This window comes from Malaclemys terrapin, chromosome 11, assembly GCF_027887155.1.
Source record: "Malaclemys terrapin pileata isolate rMalTer1 chromosome 11, rMalTer1.hap1, whole genome shotgun sequence".
Lineage (NCBI taxonomy): Eukaryota > Metazoa > Chordata > Testudines > Emydidae > Malaclemys > Malaclemys terrapin.
In genome coordinates, this window is record NC_071515.1 from 41,272,536 (window position 1) to 41,289,688 (window position 17,153).

Consider the following 17,153-nt stretch of genomic DNA (forward strand, 5'->3'; position numbering starts at 1 on the left):
TAATATTTATCAAGGCAACAACTATTCAGAGTTCACAACACTACTTTTGCCTTGTGCCTGAAATTTTCAGAGGGACCTAAGAAAATTAGATGTCCAGTTCCCATTGAAAGTCACTGGGAGTTGTACTTCTAATTCCCTTAGGCCTATCTGAAAATCCCAGTTTAAAATATTTTGTTCTGTCTAAACCAATGCTGTGAGACAAAATAGCAAAATTGTACAAGAAAACTACAGTTTTCTGTGAAGTTTCCCCTGGGGAGAAGAATCTTTTCTGGGCATGGGAGAGAGTGTAGGACCTGATCCTGGTCCATAAGGATAGCAGAAGAGTCCGTGCTTCTGAGAGTTGTGGTGTAAGGAGCAATAAAGCCATTTACCCCTTTTTTGCTTCTTTAACCATTGTAATGGTTTCAGTTAATTTGGGACTAAAACCCTGAGATACAGGCTTTATTTGATGGTTTAGTTAAATTTTTGTTTCTGCTTTAATTCCAGGTTGGTTGTGGTGCTGGAAACAGTGCTTTTCCTATTTTGAAAGTTATATGGTAAGCAGTGTCAGTCACCCCAAATACATGCCCAACATGAATGAAAAAAAATTTTTAAGCTAGTCTTATGCTGTGAGAAATGCTGGATTGACAGTCCCAGATACCAGTGTCTTCTAGTTACCCACAGAACAGGGACAATGTGGCAGTAGCCATGCAAGTTGTTCCCCATCGTGCTGAGTCAGTTATTCGGCTTTGATTTAGAAGGGAAAACATCTGGTGTTGAGGCGGTAGGTCAGTCTTCAGGCTCATTCATGCCAACTGCTAACAAAAGTGTCTGTCGCTTGTGGTAGTTTGGGTGCTTACACCAGTCCAGTGGCACCGGCCTGAGACCACCAATACTTGTCATACAGGTCACTGAACAGCCATCAGATAGTATCAACTTCTGGTTCCAAATTCAGAGGTGACAGAAATGATGGTGTATATTACCACATTGGCAAGAGGTTATGAGTGCTATCTTTGGCCCCTTATGTCACTTCTGAATTTGGTCCATATTCTCTATTAAAGCAGCTCAAGTTTTACTGACACAGAGACCCAAAGTTCCATGTTGCATTACTTAATCCCTTGAATCCTCCATCCCATCCCATCCACATAGCTTTTGTCTTTAGAAGGAAGTGTTGTGAGAGAATGTTCTCCTTTCCTTGCATGTTCTTAGCTTTCACTGGAAACGATGTCCACATATCAGGGGAAGGGACAGACTATTTGCTCTTATCTCTGAAACTTGTGTGCAACACACTAATTGTTATTCTGCAGCCCAATACTAATAATTTGCACTTTCGTAGTGACTTCAGTCCACTTCACAGACGTTTGTTAGCCACAGCATTCCTGTGGTATAAGCACTATTGTGTCCATTTCACAGATGTGGGAATTCAGATACAGAGAGATTCAGGGCAGCTGGGAGCATGCTTCCCAGTCCAGGGAGACACACACACACTAGCTCTGCTCTAGATAGCATGGTAAAAATAGCAGTGTGGCCACTGTGGCACAGGTAGTGGCTCAGGCTAGCTGCGCGAATACAAACCGGCAGACCCCTGGGTACATACGAGGGTAGCCTGAGCTGTCACCACACTGATTGTGGCTCGAGCAGAGCTGGTGTGTGTCTGTCTGCCCGCCCACACTGGGAAGCACCTTCCCAGCTGCTATGTAGACACACCCAAAGTGGTGTGCCAAAGTCACACAGGAAGTGTGTTGCAGTGTTAGCAAAAGAATCCAGTCTCCAAACTAACAGGCCTTAACCCTGAAACAATCCTTCTCCCCTAAACGTCAGATTATATTGTGAAAGGAGAAACCCGCATTATCAATGAAAATAACAGAAAGTAGTGCTGTGTGGGAGAAAAGACATTATTAGGTACGTATATGGGGAAAAACTCAAACTGGTGTGCATTATACAGGAAGCATTATTTGTACTGCAAAACTTCTTATAATTAAGAGTCCTCCTATTAATCAGTATTTTACTCAGTCATCTCAGTTTGTATGCAAATCCTGCATGTGACCTGATAGGTGCGTTAACTACATAATATTTAGCATTTAAAACACAGAGGTGTAACTGAAGTCTGAATGCAGTTAAGAATACATTGCAGTTAAGAATATGCATTGATTTCATATTTGAATTGATGGAAACATCTCTTATCTATTGGAAGGCACATCTTGTATCTAAGTACAATTCATACTATATTTGGCAATGTAAAATTGCCTTTTGTTTGCACAAAAGAATAGTAATCTTAATACAATGTAGATTCACACTGTGCTTGAAAGAAAACCTTCCCTTTTCTGTGGAATATTTTTAAATTTTTTTTAATGATCCAAAATTAAAAATAAAAAGGGATGGTATTTGACACAGTTAGTGCTTAGAGTTGCAAGGCATCTGGTTTTTGACCGGGACGCCTGGTCGAAAAGGGACCCAGGTGGCTCCAGTCAGCACCGCTGACCAGGTTGTTAAAAGTCCGGGTGGTGGTGCAGTGGGGCTAAGGCAACTTCCTGCCTGCCCCAGCTCTGTGCAGCTCCCGGAAGCGGCTGGCGTTTCCCTCCGTCCCGTAGGTGCAGGGGCGATCAGGGAAGCTCCGCTTACTGCCCCTACCCCCGGTGCCGGCTCCTCAGCTCCCATTGGCCGCAGTTCACAGCCAATGGGAGCTGCGGTGGTGGTGCGTGTGGGTAGCGCACACCGCGCAGAGCTGCCTGGCCACGCCTCAGCCTAGGGGCCAGACATGCTGGCCGTGAAATAACTGTCCAAACCAGAACTATCCCTGTTGTTTGACAGAGGCTTTTCATGCAGTTCACTTCCCACTTTGTGAGAAGAGAACAGCTGTTTATACGCCTTGGTGGGTCAATTGGATAAGTAGGACTAGGTCAGTCAAAAACCCAGCTGCTTACCCTCAGTCATGCTAGGGGTTCCAGGTTCCACAAGATCTCACATCCAGTCTGGGACCTGTAATTCCACTAGTTGCCTGAATACATCTCTTAAGTATTCATAGGGCTGATAAGGGTTTTGCTCAGTAGTGAGATCAAGATCGGCTGCTCTTGGTCCAAGAGGGTTCTCCTGCTGAGCCCCCTTAGAGCTGGGTATACAGCAGAATCTGCTGGGCAAAGGGACACATTTTCTCTTTGATGAGACTTCCTTTCCAAACTCTCCAGCACTTTAGGAGAGATGGTTTTTCTGAGGGCTAATCCTGTTCCTTAATTAGTGGGACTGCTGCTTCACTCGCCCTCATTTACACTGATTGTTGAAGAGTTGAAAAAATCCTGCCCTGGGTTTCTGACGTCTGATGTTTTGACGTGAGGAAAATTTGCAACTGGCTTTGCAGTGAATGTGAGGGGAAGGGAAGCTAGCACTACAGGAAACCGACATGTATTTTGATGAAAATAGGCCCATGGTAATGGAAGCAAACAATCAAAACCACATAATCTGATCACAGCCAGCACAAATGACACCTGGGAACCCAAACGTCTTCAGAACAGTTAATAACTGTTAAGTAATTTCCTCCGTTGAAGCTGAAATAAATATTTTTCATGTTGCTAATTAAATTACATGCATAGACCAGTGCCAGAAAATCTCTGAGTGGAGTTGCAGAAACCCACAAAATGATTGCAGAGTGAAATTGTGACCCATTATTGCATATTGATGCAATGCAGCACCTGGGCATCGTCACAAGTATTTGATGGCTCTCTGTGACTCCATCCAGTCGTGTCTTCCTTCTCTTGCTTTCCACTTACTTTCTTCCTAGCTTGGTGTCCCCCGTCCCAATTCCCACCCCACGAACTGTTGGCAGATATTCCTACAGCTCTGGCCTGTTTGCTTAGTGCTGGACAATATAAAGCATGTTGCTGAGACCAGTGAAAGGGATTTTGATCAAACCTGTGGAGTACCCCAAAGAGCTGCATGTGTTTAGTACAATAGCAGTTCTTTAATTCATGTTTGTTTTGTGTTCATAGCAATACCCCTGGAGCCTTTCTGTACTGCTGTGATTTTGCGTCGGGAGCCGTGGAGCTAGTAAAGGTATTTCAAGTGTTCACTTTAGAAAGTGTGGTGTACCCCATGAGCCTGTCATTCAGAAAGCTGCAAGGAGGCCATTCTTGTGAAATGGAGCACAATGGCTTTGACAACTTTGAACTGGAGTTTTTAATACTCCAAAGAACAAAGTCCTTCTCTGCAGAGAGAGGAATGAATGCTGCCAGTGAGCCTGTCTCTCGCCCTGAGCAAGATCCCAGAACAGAATCAGCTTTATGAGAAATGTTTTACAAAACTGAATAATCGAAAAAACGTTTCTTGGGTCATGGTAAATTGACTAACTACTACTGTTCTCTCTCTGTTTCTCTTAATCTGTATCATTACAGTCACACTTGTCCTACAATTCAGCCTGGTGTTCTGCCTTTGTTCATGATGTGTGTGATGATTCCTTACCCTACCCTTTTCCAGATGAGATCCAGGATGTCATTCTCCTTGTCTTTGTGCTCTCTGCCATTCATCCTGACAGGTAAATGAAGACTAAAGGGCAAAGCAAATGTGTTAAAGCTCTTTTATCACTAGTGGTTTTCAAGAATATCAAAGTGAGATGATGAATCTTGAATTTATTATTTAGTAAGCTACATTATGTATAATGCAGGACATTTTAAATGCCGCTTTCCCCTTTTCGGAATCTAAGAGAGAAGCTGGTCAAACTACTTCATTAGTGAGTCTCCTGTCACCATCAAAATGAAATGAACCTCTTCTTGCAAGACATATACCTATTAAAAGTGACAGTGCTTCAAGAAAATTACAAATTCAGAAACAGGCTACTAGTCTCCCAGAGGGAAATTATTCTTGGTGATCAAAAACAAATATCCGTGATTTAGCAACTTACAACATGTTGATAAAGACCCAGACTACGATTCATTAGTTGCACACAACTGCATACATATTGGTCTCTTATGAAGAAGATCACTTAAGAGTACCTGGCTTGTTTGGATTAGGCAAATTAATCTAATTTGCACTATATTGGGTTGGGAGCTATTAGCTTTATTACTGAAGCAACTCTCAATATCTAAAGAACCAGCTAACACTGACAAACTTTGAAAGAATATTCTTTCTCGTGGGGAAAAATACAAAAGGGTATATATTATTCACGCTTACTACTCAACTGCTCCTTTAACCAGATTGTACAAAAGAAAATGCATATTGCACATGTAATGGTAAGTGTGTTGTTTTAAGAACTGCATTAAATATGGCCATCCATGCTCAGCAAACATTAGAACAGTACTCACCTGAGTCAGTTTTACATTTGAGGACTGTTTTCTTGCCTGAATGGCTGAGTTATTAATCATTAGCTTTTGCAGAAAGACGATCTTTCCCAGAAAGCATATCTCTCCTTCCTGTTTGTGCAAAGATGAGCATATGAGTCATGTGCAGAAGAGCGTTTTGCTAAGCCTGGGTGCAGATTCCAAACACAAATCAGACAGTAGATTGAAATTTGTGTAAGTGCAGCAATGCAGTGGGGAGGATACCAGGCAAAATATATTTTTATCACACCTTTTGTCAATGGGAGAAATGATAAAATGCTCACAGACAAAATTTCTGAGAATGTTTTTCCCAGTGACCCTTAAGAATACAATTCCCCTCCCCCGCCACCAAGATTAGCCAAATGAATGCTGACATGGGCATTTATATGTGTATATGCATACAGATTTTTGTGTGTAGATTCCTATTCAGTATAATCCAGTCTCCAAAAGTTTAAGTACTAAAAGATACTTTCTTCATTACAATATCCCCAAGAAATAAAGTGGTTGCATAAAAAAATTGTAATCTAGATCCTTGTTGATTTTTATAACAATTGTCTTATAGCTTGAAATGTTAGAAATGACAAGGAAAACCAAGAGAATGATAATGCAGAGCCTTAAATAAAACACTTGGGTGCCTGGGAAATGTAAGTTTCTGGGATGTATACATTCTCATTCAGCACCTTTGTTGTTAGCTATTATGTTCTCGTTTTGACAGTTGCTGTTCTTTTACTTTATAAAGCAACACTCTTCTTTTCTGCTAGCAGACCCCTTTTAAAATTATGTTGTTCTCAAAAACAAGATAATTTGGAAGCCATTAACCTTTCTCCATGTCATGTGGTATTTATACTGGGCCAAATTTTCAAAGGGTTCCTACTTCATGTGCGTGTAGAATTTGTCAATATCCCCATGTGAGTGCACAGAACACACGTTTTCATGTGTGGAGTTTCTAATTCTGTGCCCACCTATTTGCTCTGAGAACTCTTATGGCTGTTTGTACATGCAGCTGCCCCTTTTTTTGCTTGGGCAAAAACGTGCAAATTTTGTGTATGAACGAAACAGAGGCCCTTTAAATGTTTGTCTTCCTCTATTTCTGAATTTAAGCACAGGATTTCCTTTAAAAGTGCATGTTTTCCTTTTTGAATGTTTTTTCTTAGCTCATAATTCTCCTTTTCTGCTTAGTTAAGGCCTGATCCTGCACCTTCAAAATCAGTAGGAGCAAGACTGGGCTTCTGCTCTCTGTGCTAGATTGTGCTTCTAGGGTTAGCCTTAAGCATGAGCCAGTGTGTGACCTGGGGGAGGAGCCCAGGAGGCATTGTACCTCAGAGACACCCCTTGGAAGTGCAGTTGTGGAAGACCAGGGCACAATTGAGCCCTAAATGATGAGTGTTTTACATTTTAATCTAAGGCTTGCTCAGTTTTAAACTCCTATCAGATTACACATGCCTTGCAGAACACACAGTCCTTCTAAGAAAAAATGGAGGCATCCTTGTGGCACCTTAGAGACTAACAAATCTATTTGGGCATAAACTTGGAGTGAAAGATACAGTAAGCAGAATATGCTTACTGTATCTTTCACTCCATGCATCTGATGAAGTGGGTTTTAGCCCACAAAAGCTTGTGCCCAAATAAATTTGTTAGTCTCTAAGGTGCCACAAGGATGCCTCATGCCTGAGTCTTTTAAAGTGGTACTAACAGGATAACAAGCGGGAATCAAGGTAAACTGGCCAAAGAAAGGGGAGATAGAACAAAGAGCCTTTTCATGAGCGTAACATTTACTCCTACAGTAAATGCAAATGGTTCAGTGATCTTTGGTAAGGGTAGATTAATGCTAGACAAGGCCCAGATCCACCAAAATTTCAGGGCTTCAGAGGATGCTAGACTTTTCCCCTCTCTGCTTCCTGCCAGTATCTTCAGACAAGTTTCTCCTACCAAATTCCCTTCCATCGACAGATCTCAAACTCTTCCTTTTATTTCCCTAGGATAGACACTCGTAGTCTGCTGTTGTGTGTATCGTATAAATACCTAGAAAGATAGCTGGATTAGAGAGAGAGCTTCTTGTCTGCCTCCTGCTACACAGTCTTTGATCTTCCTGCCAAAAGAGACCGCCCGATCCACCCTATCCTGACAGGTAGCCCAACCCATCCTACCTTGGTAGCTGGCTGTTCATTCAGCTGTATGCCACGCAACCGCCTGCTGCTTTACCTGTAACTCACTGCAGGTTCAGGCTTCCTTTGATCATGAGGGATTGGATCTCAAGAATCTTACTTTAATCCATTCTTGATATTTTGCTAAAGAGGAGGAAAGGACTCATTCCCTCTTCTCCCCCTTTTTATATTATTTAATAAAAGTTCCTTTTGCATTTTTGTGCCTTTGCATCTTGGTAAAAAAAAAACAACAACAAAAAAAATTGTTCTTCCTACTGAAGCTGTTTGTTCGTGTCTGGCATTTTTACATGATTGAAGACAGTCCCTTCTCACTGAGACCTCAAAAACAACATGTTGAACCTAGTGGCAAGAGAAAAACAATGTTTGGAGTTACACCAGTGTCACATTTTATTTTCTAAGGATGCAAGGAGTTGTAAGTAGATTGGCCAAATTATTGAAACCTGGAGGGATGTTGTTGTTTCGAGACTACGGAAGATACGATACATCTCAGCTTCGTTTTAAAAAAGGTATTTCCTAAGAGACATTTGTTTGTTTAGTATTTATTTTTCACTTTGCATATCTTTTAAAGGGACAGCACAGTCATTCTATTCACAATTTTTATCTTTTAGGCCGCTGCTTGTCAGAGAATTTTTATGTACGAGGAGACGGTACCAGAGTTTATTTCTTTACAGAAGGTAAAACAAATTTCCGTTTTATAGAAAAGTTCTGAGTGTCTCTTTAGATGACATGGGGTACAAAGCCTCTTAAAAAGTCATGCAAGTAATTTTCATACCCCTTTAACTCTCCATTTTTCAAAAACATGAAGCTAATTTTTGTGGAAGAGCTTTTCTTTTCCAGCATCAGACTTTGATTCCCTTCCTCAGCTGTGTCATTGAAGCTGAAAAAAGAAGAACAGGAATACTTGTGGCACCTTAGAGACTAACAAATTTATTAGAGCATAAGCTTTCGTGGACTACAGCCCACTTCTTCGGATTTCGTGGGCTGTAGTCCACGAAAGCTTATGCTCTAATAAATTTGTTAGTCTCTAAGGTGCCACAAGTACTCCTGTTCTTCTTTTTGCGGATACAGACTAACACGGCTGTTACTCTGAAACTTGTCATTGAAGCTGAAGTTATCATACTTCAACTATTTTAATTTAACAGTAGTTTGAGTGCCTCTTTACCCTTTATAAATAAGTTACCTCTGCACTAGCATCATTGCTTTATATCTGTCGCTATATCAGATTAATGAATGACAGCTACAGAGTTGGCAGAGGGAGCACACAGTTGTTTTTATGGGACCAGTAAAAAGTGTATAGTCCATTTTTTCCATTTTCTTCTTTTTAAATTCCTAGGACTGGGTTGATCAATTTTAGCAAGAAGTAGGTCTATACTGGGAGGAATTTCCTACTGGAGATTAGCAGTTTTAACTAATTAGGTACCTTTATGATAATTCTTGGGGTATCCAGGACTATGAGTCACCTAGCTACCTCCCTGCCTCCAGTGAGAGGGAGAATTGCTTGTGCTTAACTCTCAGTTCCCTGACACCTCCAGTCTGTTAACCACCCAAACAATCTCCTCTGGGCTCTGCCAGCCCTGACTTTGCCTTGCAGGTTAACCATAGGTGCACACGAGTCCTTGATCCCTTTTGAAGCATTCCCCTGTAGTGTTCAACCCCTTATCCACTGAACACCCATAGTAACACCAGGCCTGCTGTCCCCAAGGAACAGTGTGCACACCAGCGTGAATGATTCAACTCAGGATCATCTCCTTGTACAACACCACAGCACTGAGATTTATTTATAGTGAAAACAATAATAAGTTTATTATCAGCAATCAAGATTTAAGAGGTAGTGAGTAAGTATAATGGAAACAGATGGGTTATATAAAACAAAATCATAATACAATCCACAGAGACTAAATTTTATAGGCTAATCTCCAATCTAAATAAGTTTGTCTCATCCAGATGTCCTATGCAGTGCTTCAGCCAAGCCTAGTTGTGATCCATTTTCATGAATGCAATAGCACTGCTCGATGACTTCCGAGGTGTAGGATAAAGGGTGTCTTCCTTGCTTTCATTTTATATTCCCTAAAGTTCAATGCTTCTACCTCCAGAGTCTGGCCAATCCCCACCGTAGGTTATTCTCAGGTGCAATGTCTTCCTGCTGACTTCATATTTCCCCTCTGACTTTGTAAATGACTTCCCTTTGTGTTAACTTATAGTGCTTAATTTGCACACCGACCTACAGAAACAGGTGAATAAACATCCTTTCTCTGACAGAAACCTGTTTGTCAACTCTGCCTTAATACAGACTTGAGGAACATATTTTTAGTATAGATACAAAACTCCTTACATAGTATTTGTACATACCTTGTACAACAATATTAATGACTAGCGTAACCCTGGCTTTCATTTAAGACCTCACATGATATTCTTTGGTGAACCAGAATGTACATACCATTATCAGGATATTCCTGTAACTCCCTTGCCAGTTGGCACTGAGGGGTTTATGGGTCACAACCTTCGACCCTACTTTTGATAGCATCTGCAATTTTACACAGGATTTAGCTCTGACTTGCATGGTGCTAGCTCCTGATTAACAAGGGCATGAGATCTAAAATCAGATCTCTTAAAGAAATACCATTAAGCAGCTAAACGGTGGTTCTTAGGAGCTGATTGTGTTCCCATGACCCATATATAGAGCAGTCTCAGTATGTGGCTCTTCCCCCTCCCACAGGTCTGCGGACATTCAAGTTTTATTGGAATTTTACTACATTTTGAGACCTCTGAAGAGCCTCACCTCTAATGCTTTCTTAAAGATCCTTCCTACTGTGAAAGATATGTTTGAAATATCATTTATACTTGAAGTAAATATGCTGGGCCAGATAATGGACTAGAGAGCATGTGCTGGTGCTTTACTTCTGGCAGATCCTGACTGTCTCTGGCAGGTATCTCTGGCTTGAGTAGAATCACCCATGGCTCTGTGAATGACTGTTGGCCTCTTAGGGCTGCTAGCAACGAGCAAAACCTGGCACAGGAGGACTGGCCCTACACCCAGCAGCCAAGGATTTGGGGAACGCAAAGGGGAGTTTTATGCTGCCTATACCTCCCTGGCCTGCGCTGTGTGCAGTACAGCTGGAGCCAAAGGTCTGGCCTGACATCTGTGTAATATGAGACTGGGGAAGTGAGTAGGAGGGATTAAGATATTAGCTATGGGGGCGGGGGGGGGGGGGGGAAGGGTAGGGTAGGGGGAACCCTAACATGCCAAAGGATCTCTTAATCCTTAGCAGAAAATGGGGAGTGCCTACTGTGATAAATTCTGGCTCCATTTATACAGCTTATGAAATCCGGTTGCTATGGTGAAGTTGTGTTATTAAAAACTGCTGGGTCATGAGTGCCTGTATGTATGTGGATCCACCATTGCTGACAGGTCCTGTAGCAGGTACACATGTGAGAGTAACACTGGGGAATATTTAATGTTAATGATGGCACTTTGACTACAGAGGCTATTCTAAAAAGCAGCTGCATCCTTAGAAAACCAGTTTTAGCTTCACCCCTTGGAGGTAGAAGCAGTGAAAAGTTACATAAAGCATAGAACAAAAGAGGGGGAGGGGATTTAAATAGGAGGGAGCAAAGTCATCCATCATGTAGCAGCCTCATGGGGGCAGTGGAGCTCTGCCCACTTATCTGAGCCCAGATGGCCCCAAGGTCTCTGGACAACCAAAGCGACTCCCCAGTGCAAAGAATGCCCTGTAGCGGGAAGGAAATTACAGCAGGGTGTGTGGTGTTCTTTGTTTTGTATGTGCTGTACTCCCTTTTTTTTTCCTATGTGATTAACTATAAAAGAGTATTAATGTGTTAGACTTTGTGCAAAGTGTGTGTTTGTGTTAACTGCTTCACAACTGCTGTATGCCCTTGAGGGAGTTAAACTTTAATCAGAAGCTTCAGACCTTTAAGATGTAGTTCACAGGATGGGGTGCTAGGCAGCAGGTCTGTGCTCTGAGGCTTCACCTACACTACACACCACTGGCTGTGGCATGTAGCAACCTGCCTCAGCAAAAAGCAAGCTGCGTCCACGCTGCGGTGTGTAGCTACGAGTCTCAATGAAAGGCTGTGGCAGAGAGGAGGCAGCAAGGAAAACTCCCTGCTGTCGGAGCCCTTCACTGCAGCAAGGAAAGGCTCTGGCAGGGGGGAGGCATTAAGAAAAGGTTCTGTCAGAGCTTTTCCTCCCTTCTGAAGTCTTTCTCTACTGTGGGGAAGGCTCCAGCAGCGGGGAACTGGCAAAGCCTTTCCTTGCTGCTGGAGCCTTTCCCTGCTGCCTCCCCCCTGCCAGAACCTTTCCTCACCTCATGGAAGAGACTCTGGCAGAGGGCAAAGGTTCCAGCAGCGGGGAGCTGGTGGAGCTTTTCCCCTGCCTCCTTCCCCTGCCAGAGCCTTTCTCCGCTGGTGGAGTCTCTTCCTGCAGAGTGGAAAGGCTCCAGCAGTGGGACATCACATTGCTCAAAATGGCAGTGTAGCTGGAGAGGCAGGACTTCGGTGAGTAGAAAGCATACATATCCACACCTTCAGAAGTGTCTTTTCTCCGCTTGCCTATACTGGGCCTCACTGGCTACGCTGCTGCTGTTACTTGTGCTGGGGGGGGGCTATGCAGGTATGTATGATGAAAGGAGTGTGCGGTGTAGACACAGACAGAGAGTGTGTCTTGGGGCAGTGGCTGGACTCCATTCAGGCTCCACGGGCTTAAAACATTCTGAGATCAGGGACACAAAGGCTTACATTCCCTACCCAGCAGTCCAGGGGGTGACTGAAAGGGGTGCCCAGCCAGATTAGTAGCACCTGCTTATCAATAGAAGTCCGCACTTAGCTGAGGTTGTGCAGTGATAGAGAATGATATTGGCATTAGCAGTTGGGACTCACCACAGAAGATGTTAAAGGTAGTTTTATACTTTACTGTGGAAATCAAGGGGTACGTCTACACTGCAATAAGACCTGCAGCATGGCTGTGGCTGGCCCGTCATCTGACTCAGGCTTGTGGAGCTCGGGCTGTGGGGCTCCCCTTGAGGAGGTTGTCAGAGCTCGTGCTCCAGCCTGAGCCCAAATGTCTACAGTGCAATTTTTAGCCCCACTTCCCAAGCCCCTAAGCCCTAGTTAATTGACCCAGGCTCTGAGACTTGGTGCTGCAAGTTTTTTGTTGCACTGTAGACATATCCAGAATGATCAAAATGTCGTATATTTACGTTGGATTTGAGGAAGGCAACTTAGAGCCCTGAAGAAAGGTTGTTATATACTATGAGCAATATGTTCTGGACCCAAGGTGTGAGATTTTATACTGTATTATAACTCAGTGATGCCACAAAGGTTGTCTTTTTTACAGAAGGATTTCTCATGGACTGTTCTAGCTCTGGGTTATCAGCTGACAAAGCAGAGCTGATTCCAGCTCTGATGAACTACAGTATATGTGTTAAATTGGTAAATTCTTTAACTGGCTGTATCTGTTTTTTATTTTTTTTAATTATAATAATTCTACTTCTCATTTGGGGAACAGATGAGGTCCACAACATGTTTACCCTGGCTGGGTTAGTTGAAGTGCAGAATCTAGTTGATCGACGATTACAAGTCAACAGGAAGAAAAAAGTGAAAATGCAGCGAGTTTGGATACAAGGCAAGTTCCAAAAACCATTTCAGCCACCTCAGAATAGCCGCCAATAGGCACCCTCATAGCAAAATATATAGGATTCCCCAGAGACCAAAACAAGTGAGTGCATATATATTTCCTGTGGATCCGGTGTTAACTGCTGAAAAGGCAGGAAAAATGTTGAACTGAAAGCATTTTCTTAAAAAAGTGTACTTTTTTGTTGTTAAGAAGTGATGTGGAAAAATGTCTTTTGTCTCTTTGTATACATAATAAAATGGCTGTGCACTAACCTATTCATATCTCAATGACCTCTTATTATTTGGTTTGAATAGTCAAACAATAATATTAAAATATAACAAGTCAACTTGCTCCTGCAATTCTCATAATTTGTGAAGAGAATTTTAGACTGAAATGGAATTGTCTTAGATGGTTTGAGCACAGGAATGCCAGCTCTCATAGGGGGAGGGATAGCTCAGTAGTTTGAGCATTGGCCTGCTAAACCCAAGGTTGTGAATTCAATCCTTGAGGGGGCCACTTAGGGATCTGGGGCAAAAATCAGTACTTGGTCCTGCTAGTGAAGGCAGGGGGCTGGACTCGATGACCTTTCAAGGTCCCTTCCAGTTCTAGGAGATAGGAATATCTCCATATATTGTTGTTGTTGTTATTATTATTATTATTATAGTTATCGCTGCTCCTACCCTCTCTCCTCACATGGTCCCAGAGCCTGGGCTCCAGCCAAGTTCAAACCCAAACATCTAAAAAAACTGCAATTTTATAGTCCAGCTGCCCAAGCCCCAGGAGCTTGATTCAGCCGACTTGGCCCAATCGCAAGTGCTTTATTACCATGTAGACATATGTTGAGAAATCCCCTATACCAGGGGCTCTCAACCTTTCCAGAACACTGTACCCCTTTCAGGAGTCTCATTTGTCTTTCATACCCCCAAATTTAACCTCACTTAAAAACTGCTTACAAAATCAGACATAAAAATACAAAAGTGTGACAGTACAGTATTACTGAAAAATGGTTTACTTTCTCATTTTTACCATATAATTATAAATCAATTGAAATACATATATTGTACTTGCATGTCAGTGTATAGTATATAAAGCAGTATAAACAAGACAGTGTATGAAATTTTAGTTTGTACTGACTTCACTAGTGCTTTTATGTAGCTTGTTGTAAAACTAGGCAAATATCTATATGAGTTAATGTACCCCTTGGAAGACCTCTGTGTACTCTCAGGGGTACATGTACCCTTGGTTGAGAGCCACTGTCCTACACCACAGTCTTTCTGAATTTCACAAGTGGATCCTCATCTCTTGGAGGAACTGTCTTTGTGCATATGCCTTCTGTTCCTCTATCTGAAGATGGGCTCCTCTGGCAGAGTTTGTTCCTTCTTTCCTTTCTGATTTGCATAAAGACTTGTTATTTCTTACTAACAGTAGGCAGTCCATCCTCTGAGGGACATTAGCCAAATTCTTCAATATCTTTCATCATTCAGTTCCTCCATTCTGGTTGGCTGCGTGTCTCAGAACTCCACTCCCCAGCTACGTGCTCACAACTACCGGTAACATGCCAACTCCAACTTCTTATCTCCTCCCTATGTAGTTACCCCACCTAAACTGAAATGTTAAATACAGTATAATGAAGCTAAAAAGGATTGTATTTAATTAGATGAGGGAGCTAAGCCTTCCCCAATGGCTAAGTAGCAGTCGGGGATATAGGTTTATTGAGAAGACTGGGATGAGGTAGGGGAAGGAGGCAGAAGTTGAGGCAGTCATGTTTGTTGGGGACTGTGATGGGCAGAAACACCTAACACTGGGAAGGAGAGGGCTAATGAGAGCCTTTGGACCCAGTTGGCCTTGCCCCGCTGTACCTGCAGGATATGTCAGGCCTGGAGGAGGAGAGTTAAAAGGAGGAAACTTATCCCAATTCAAGGCTGACCAGGAAGGCGATCAGAGCTCGGCTTCTCTTGCTGTGAGAGAAGCCTGGTTGCAGACAGAAACTGAGATTGAGGTCACCTTGCCTCACCTCACCTCCTGGCGGAAGGGATGACCAGACACTGGAAGACTGGTTGAAATTCTTATTGAAGACAAGCACTGCAGGTTCATCAGGTTCATCATACCATGGTTTTGAGGAGTTTTTTTTCTGATTTCTTATGAACCTTGGTACCCTGGAAGGGGTAGGATTGAAGTGTAACTTGGATAGAGGGCTAAAGCACTGCTACATTGGACCTTGCAAGAGACAGCAAACCTATCAGCAGAGACCCCTGGCTGTATGAGTCGTGCCCTGACAGGCCACAAAGGATCATTGCAGAGATAAATCCAGGGATTCCAAGGGCAGTAGACAGAGCATAGGGATTTATGCTTAAGAAATAGACAAGTGTCCTGTTAACTCAATAATAACTGTCCTGTGCTAACAAAGTCCTTGGCTTTTGGCCTCAGAGTTATTTTTCTATAAGGACATTATCTGTCAGGTTCATCTAGCTTATGATACAATGATAAACAGGGAGCATTCTCAGGTTAATCTAAATAGTCTGCACACATTGAAGAATTAATGTCAGCAATATATTCTAGGCTAGTAGCTGAAAGCCCATGTTGTCATGCAGGCGTAATTCATAAAGTTGTGTGGAAAATGACAGAGAACTTAAAAATTGGACAGTAACAGACCACGAATCTCAGTGCTGTTTGAACCTGGTGATATGCTAAACAAAAATGGCTTTCAACCATGCCAGTAGCGGTTTCCATCTCTTCACACTAACTCCATAGACATTCGAGGCATGAGAGTGATGTATGGGGTAGTTGTGTGGAAGGCTGTGGTGATGTGTGTGGGTTGTGTTTGCTGGGTGAGTTGTGTTGATTTGTAAGGGTAGCAGAAGAGGAGGGGTTGTTCTACAGTGAAGGACTAGGTGTATTTGGAGTATATGCTGGGTGTGTTGATTTGATTTGTGTTGAGCATTGTGCTGGGAGATTTGTGTTAATTTATGTAGGTGGTGCATAGGTGTATGCTTCAGTGAAGGGCAGTGTCTGTTTGGGATTCTTATGTATGCTGGTTGTGAGTGGTTGTGTTGATTTGTGTTTGTTGGAGGCGTACTGGAGATTTGTGTTGATTTTTGCAGGTGACAGTTGGGCCCACAGGTGTGGCATTTGGGCCAAGAAATCCACCATCTGTGTGGTCTCCCTCATACAACCAGTTAAGTTGTTGCATGCAAATTAGCTGTAGAGTAAGAATGGTGACTGGCTGAATTACCTCTGATATCATGCTGGTTTAGGACTCTTGGCATGGCATAGACACATGCCTTACTATGGCTGTGCAGGTATAATTTGTAAAGTCAGAATAGCTGTGTTCTTAAAAACTGGATGGTAACAGACCACAAAACCCAGTGATGATTCAACCTGGTGATATTCCGACCAAAAAGAGCTTGTAGCTGCCTCCATTGCTTCACAGTACTCAGCAGCCATTTTAGGCTTCAGAATGACATTCCTGGAATCTTTTTAGATAGATTTAGACCATCAGCGCCAAATCAATTTATTTTACCAGTTCACAGACATACTTATTCTGATAAATATCATCTCTCTCCTTAATCAGAAGTATTGGTTTACAGAGAACCTTATTAAAAGATGAAGTAAGTATTACCAGAAGCACCTTTTGTTTGAAAGGGTGGTGGTGTTTGTATCAAAATATTATACAACTACCACATTGCACCCCACGGGCGATTAAGTCTCCGTGGAGGATAAAGTATTTCGGGCCAGACATTACGGGCATTACACATGCACATTTCCCATCAAGCTTTTAGCTTTCTTTCCTTTTGTTGTTTGAGTCTGGCCTAACTAACCATTGTATTTTTATTTGTATTTATTTATGCAAGCAACAGCCACCTAGTTTGCTGGTAGCGCACAGCTGATTTCTGGACGCTGAAAAATAAAGCAAGATAAAATTATAGAAAAGGTACTAGGAGTACTGTGACCACACTTTAAGAAAGATGTGGACAAATTGGAGAAACTCCATAGGAGAACAACATAATAAGAGGTTTTGAAAACATAATTTATGAGGGAAGGTTGAGGAATTTGCATATTTAGTCTAGAGAA

At 42.4% G+C, this 17,153-nt stretch overlaps 1 protein-coding gene across 1 annotated transcript in view; it reads left to right on the forward strand.

Moving 5' to 3' along the window:
• METTL8 (methyltransferase 8, methylcytidine) overlaps positions 1–13,357 on the forward strand; it is a 40,019-nt gene extending 26,662 nt beyond the window's left edge. Inside the window, exons 5-10 of the mRNA XM_054043648.1 lie at positions 487–536; positions 3,963–4,026; positions 4,365–4,504; positions 7,850–7,956; positions 8,059–8,124; positions 12,975–13,357. Of these exons, the coding sequence (XP_053899623.1) occupies positions 487–536; positions 3,963–4,026; positions 4,365–4,504; positions 7,850–7,956; positions 8,059–8,124; positions 12,975–13,138 (591 nt within the window). The 3' untranslated portion in view covers positions 13,139–13,357. The remainder of the gene's footprint in view (positions 1–486; positions 537–3,962; positions 4,027–4,364; positions 4,505–7,849; positions 7,957–8,058; positions 8,125–12,974) is intronic.
• The last annotated feature ends 3,796 nt before the right edge of the window (positions 13,358–17,153 follow it).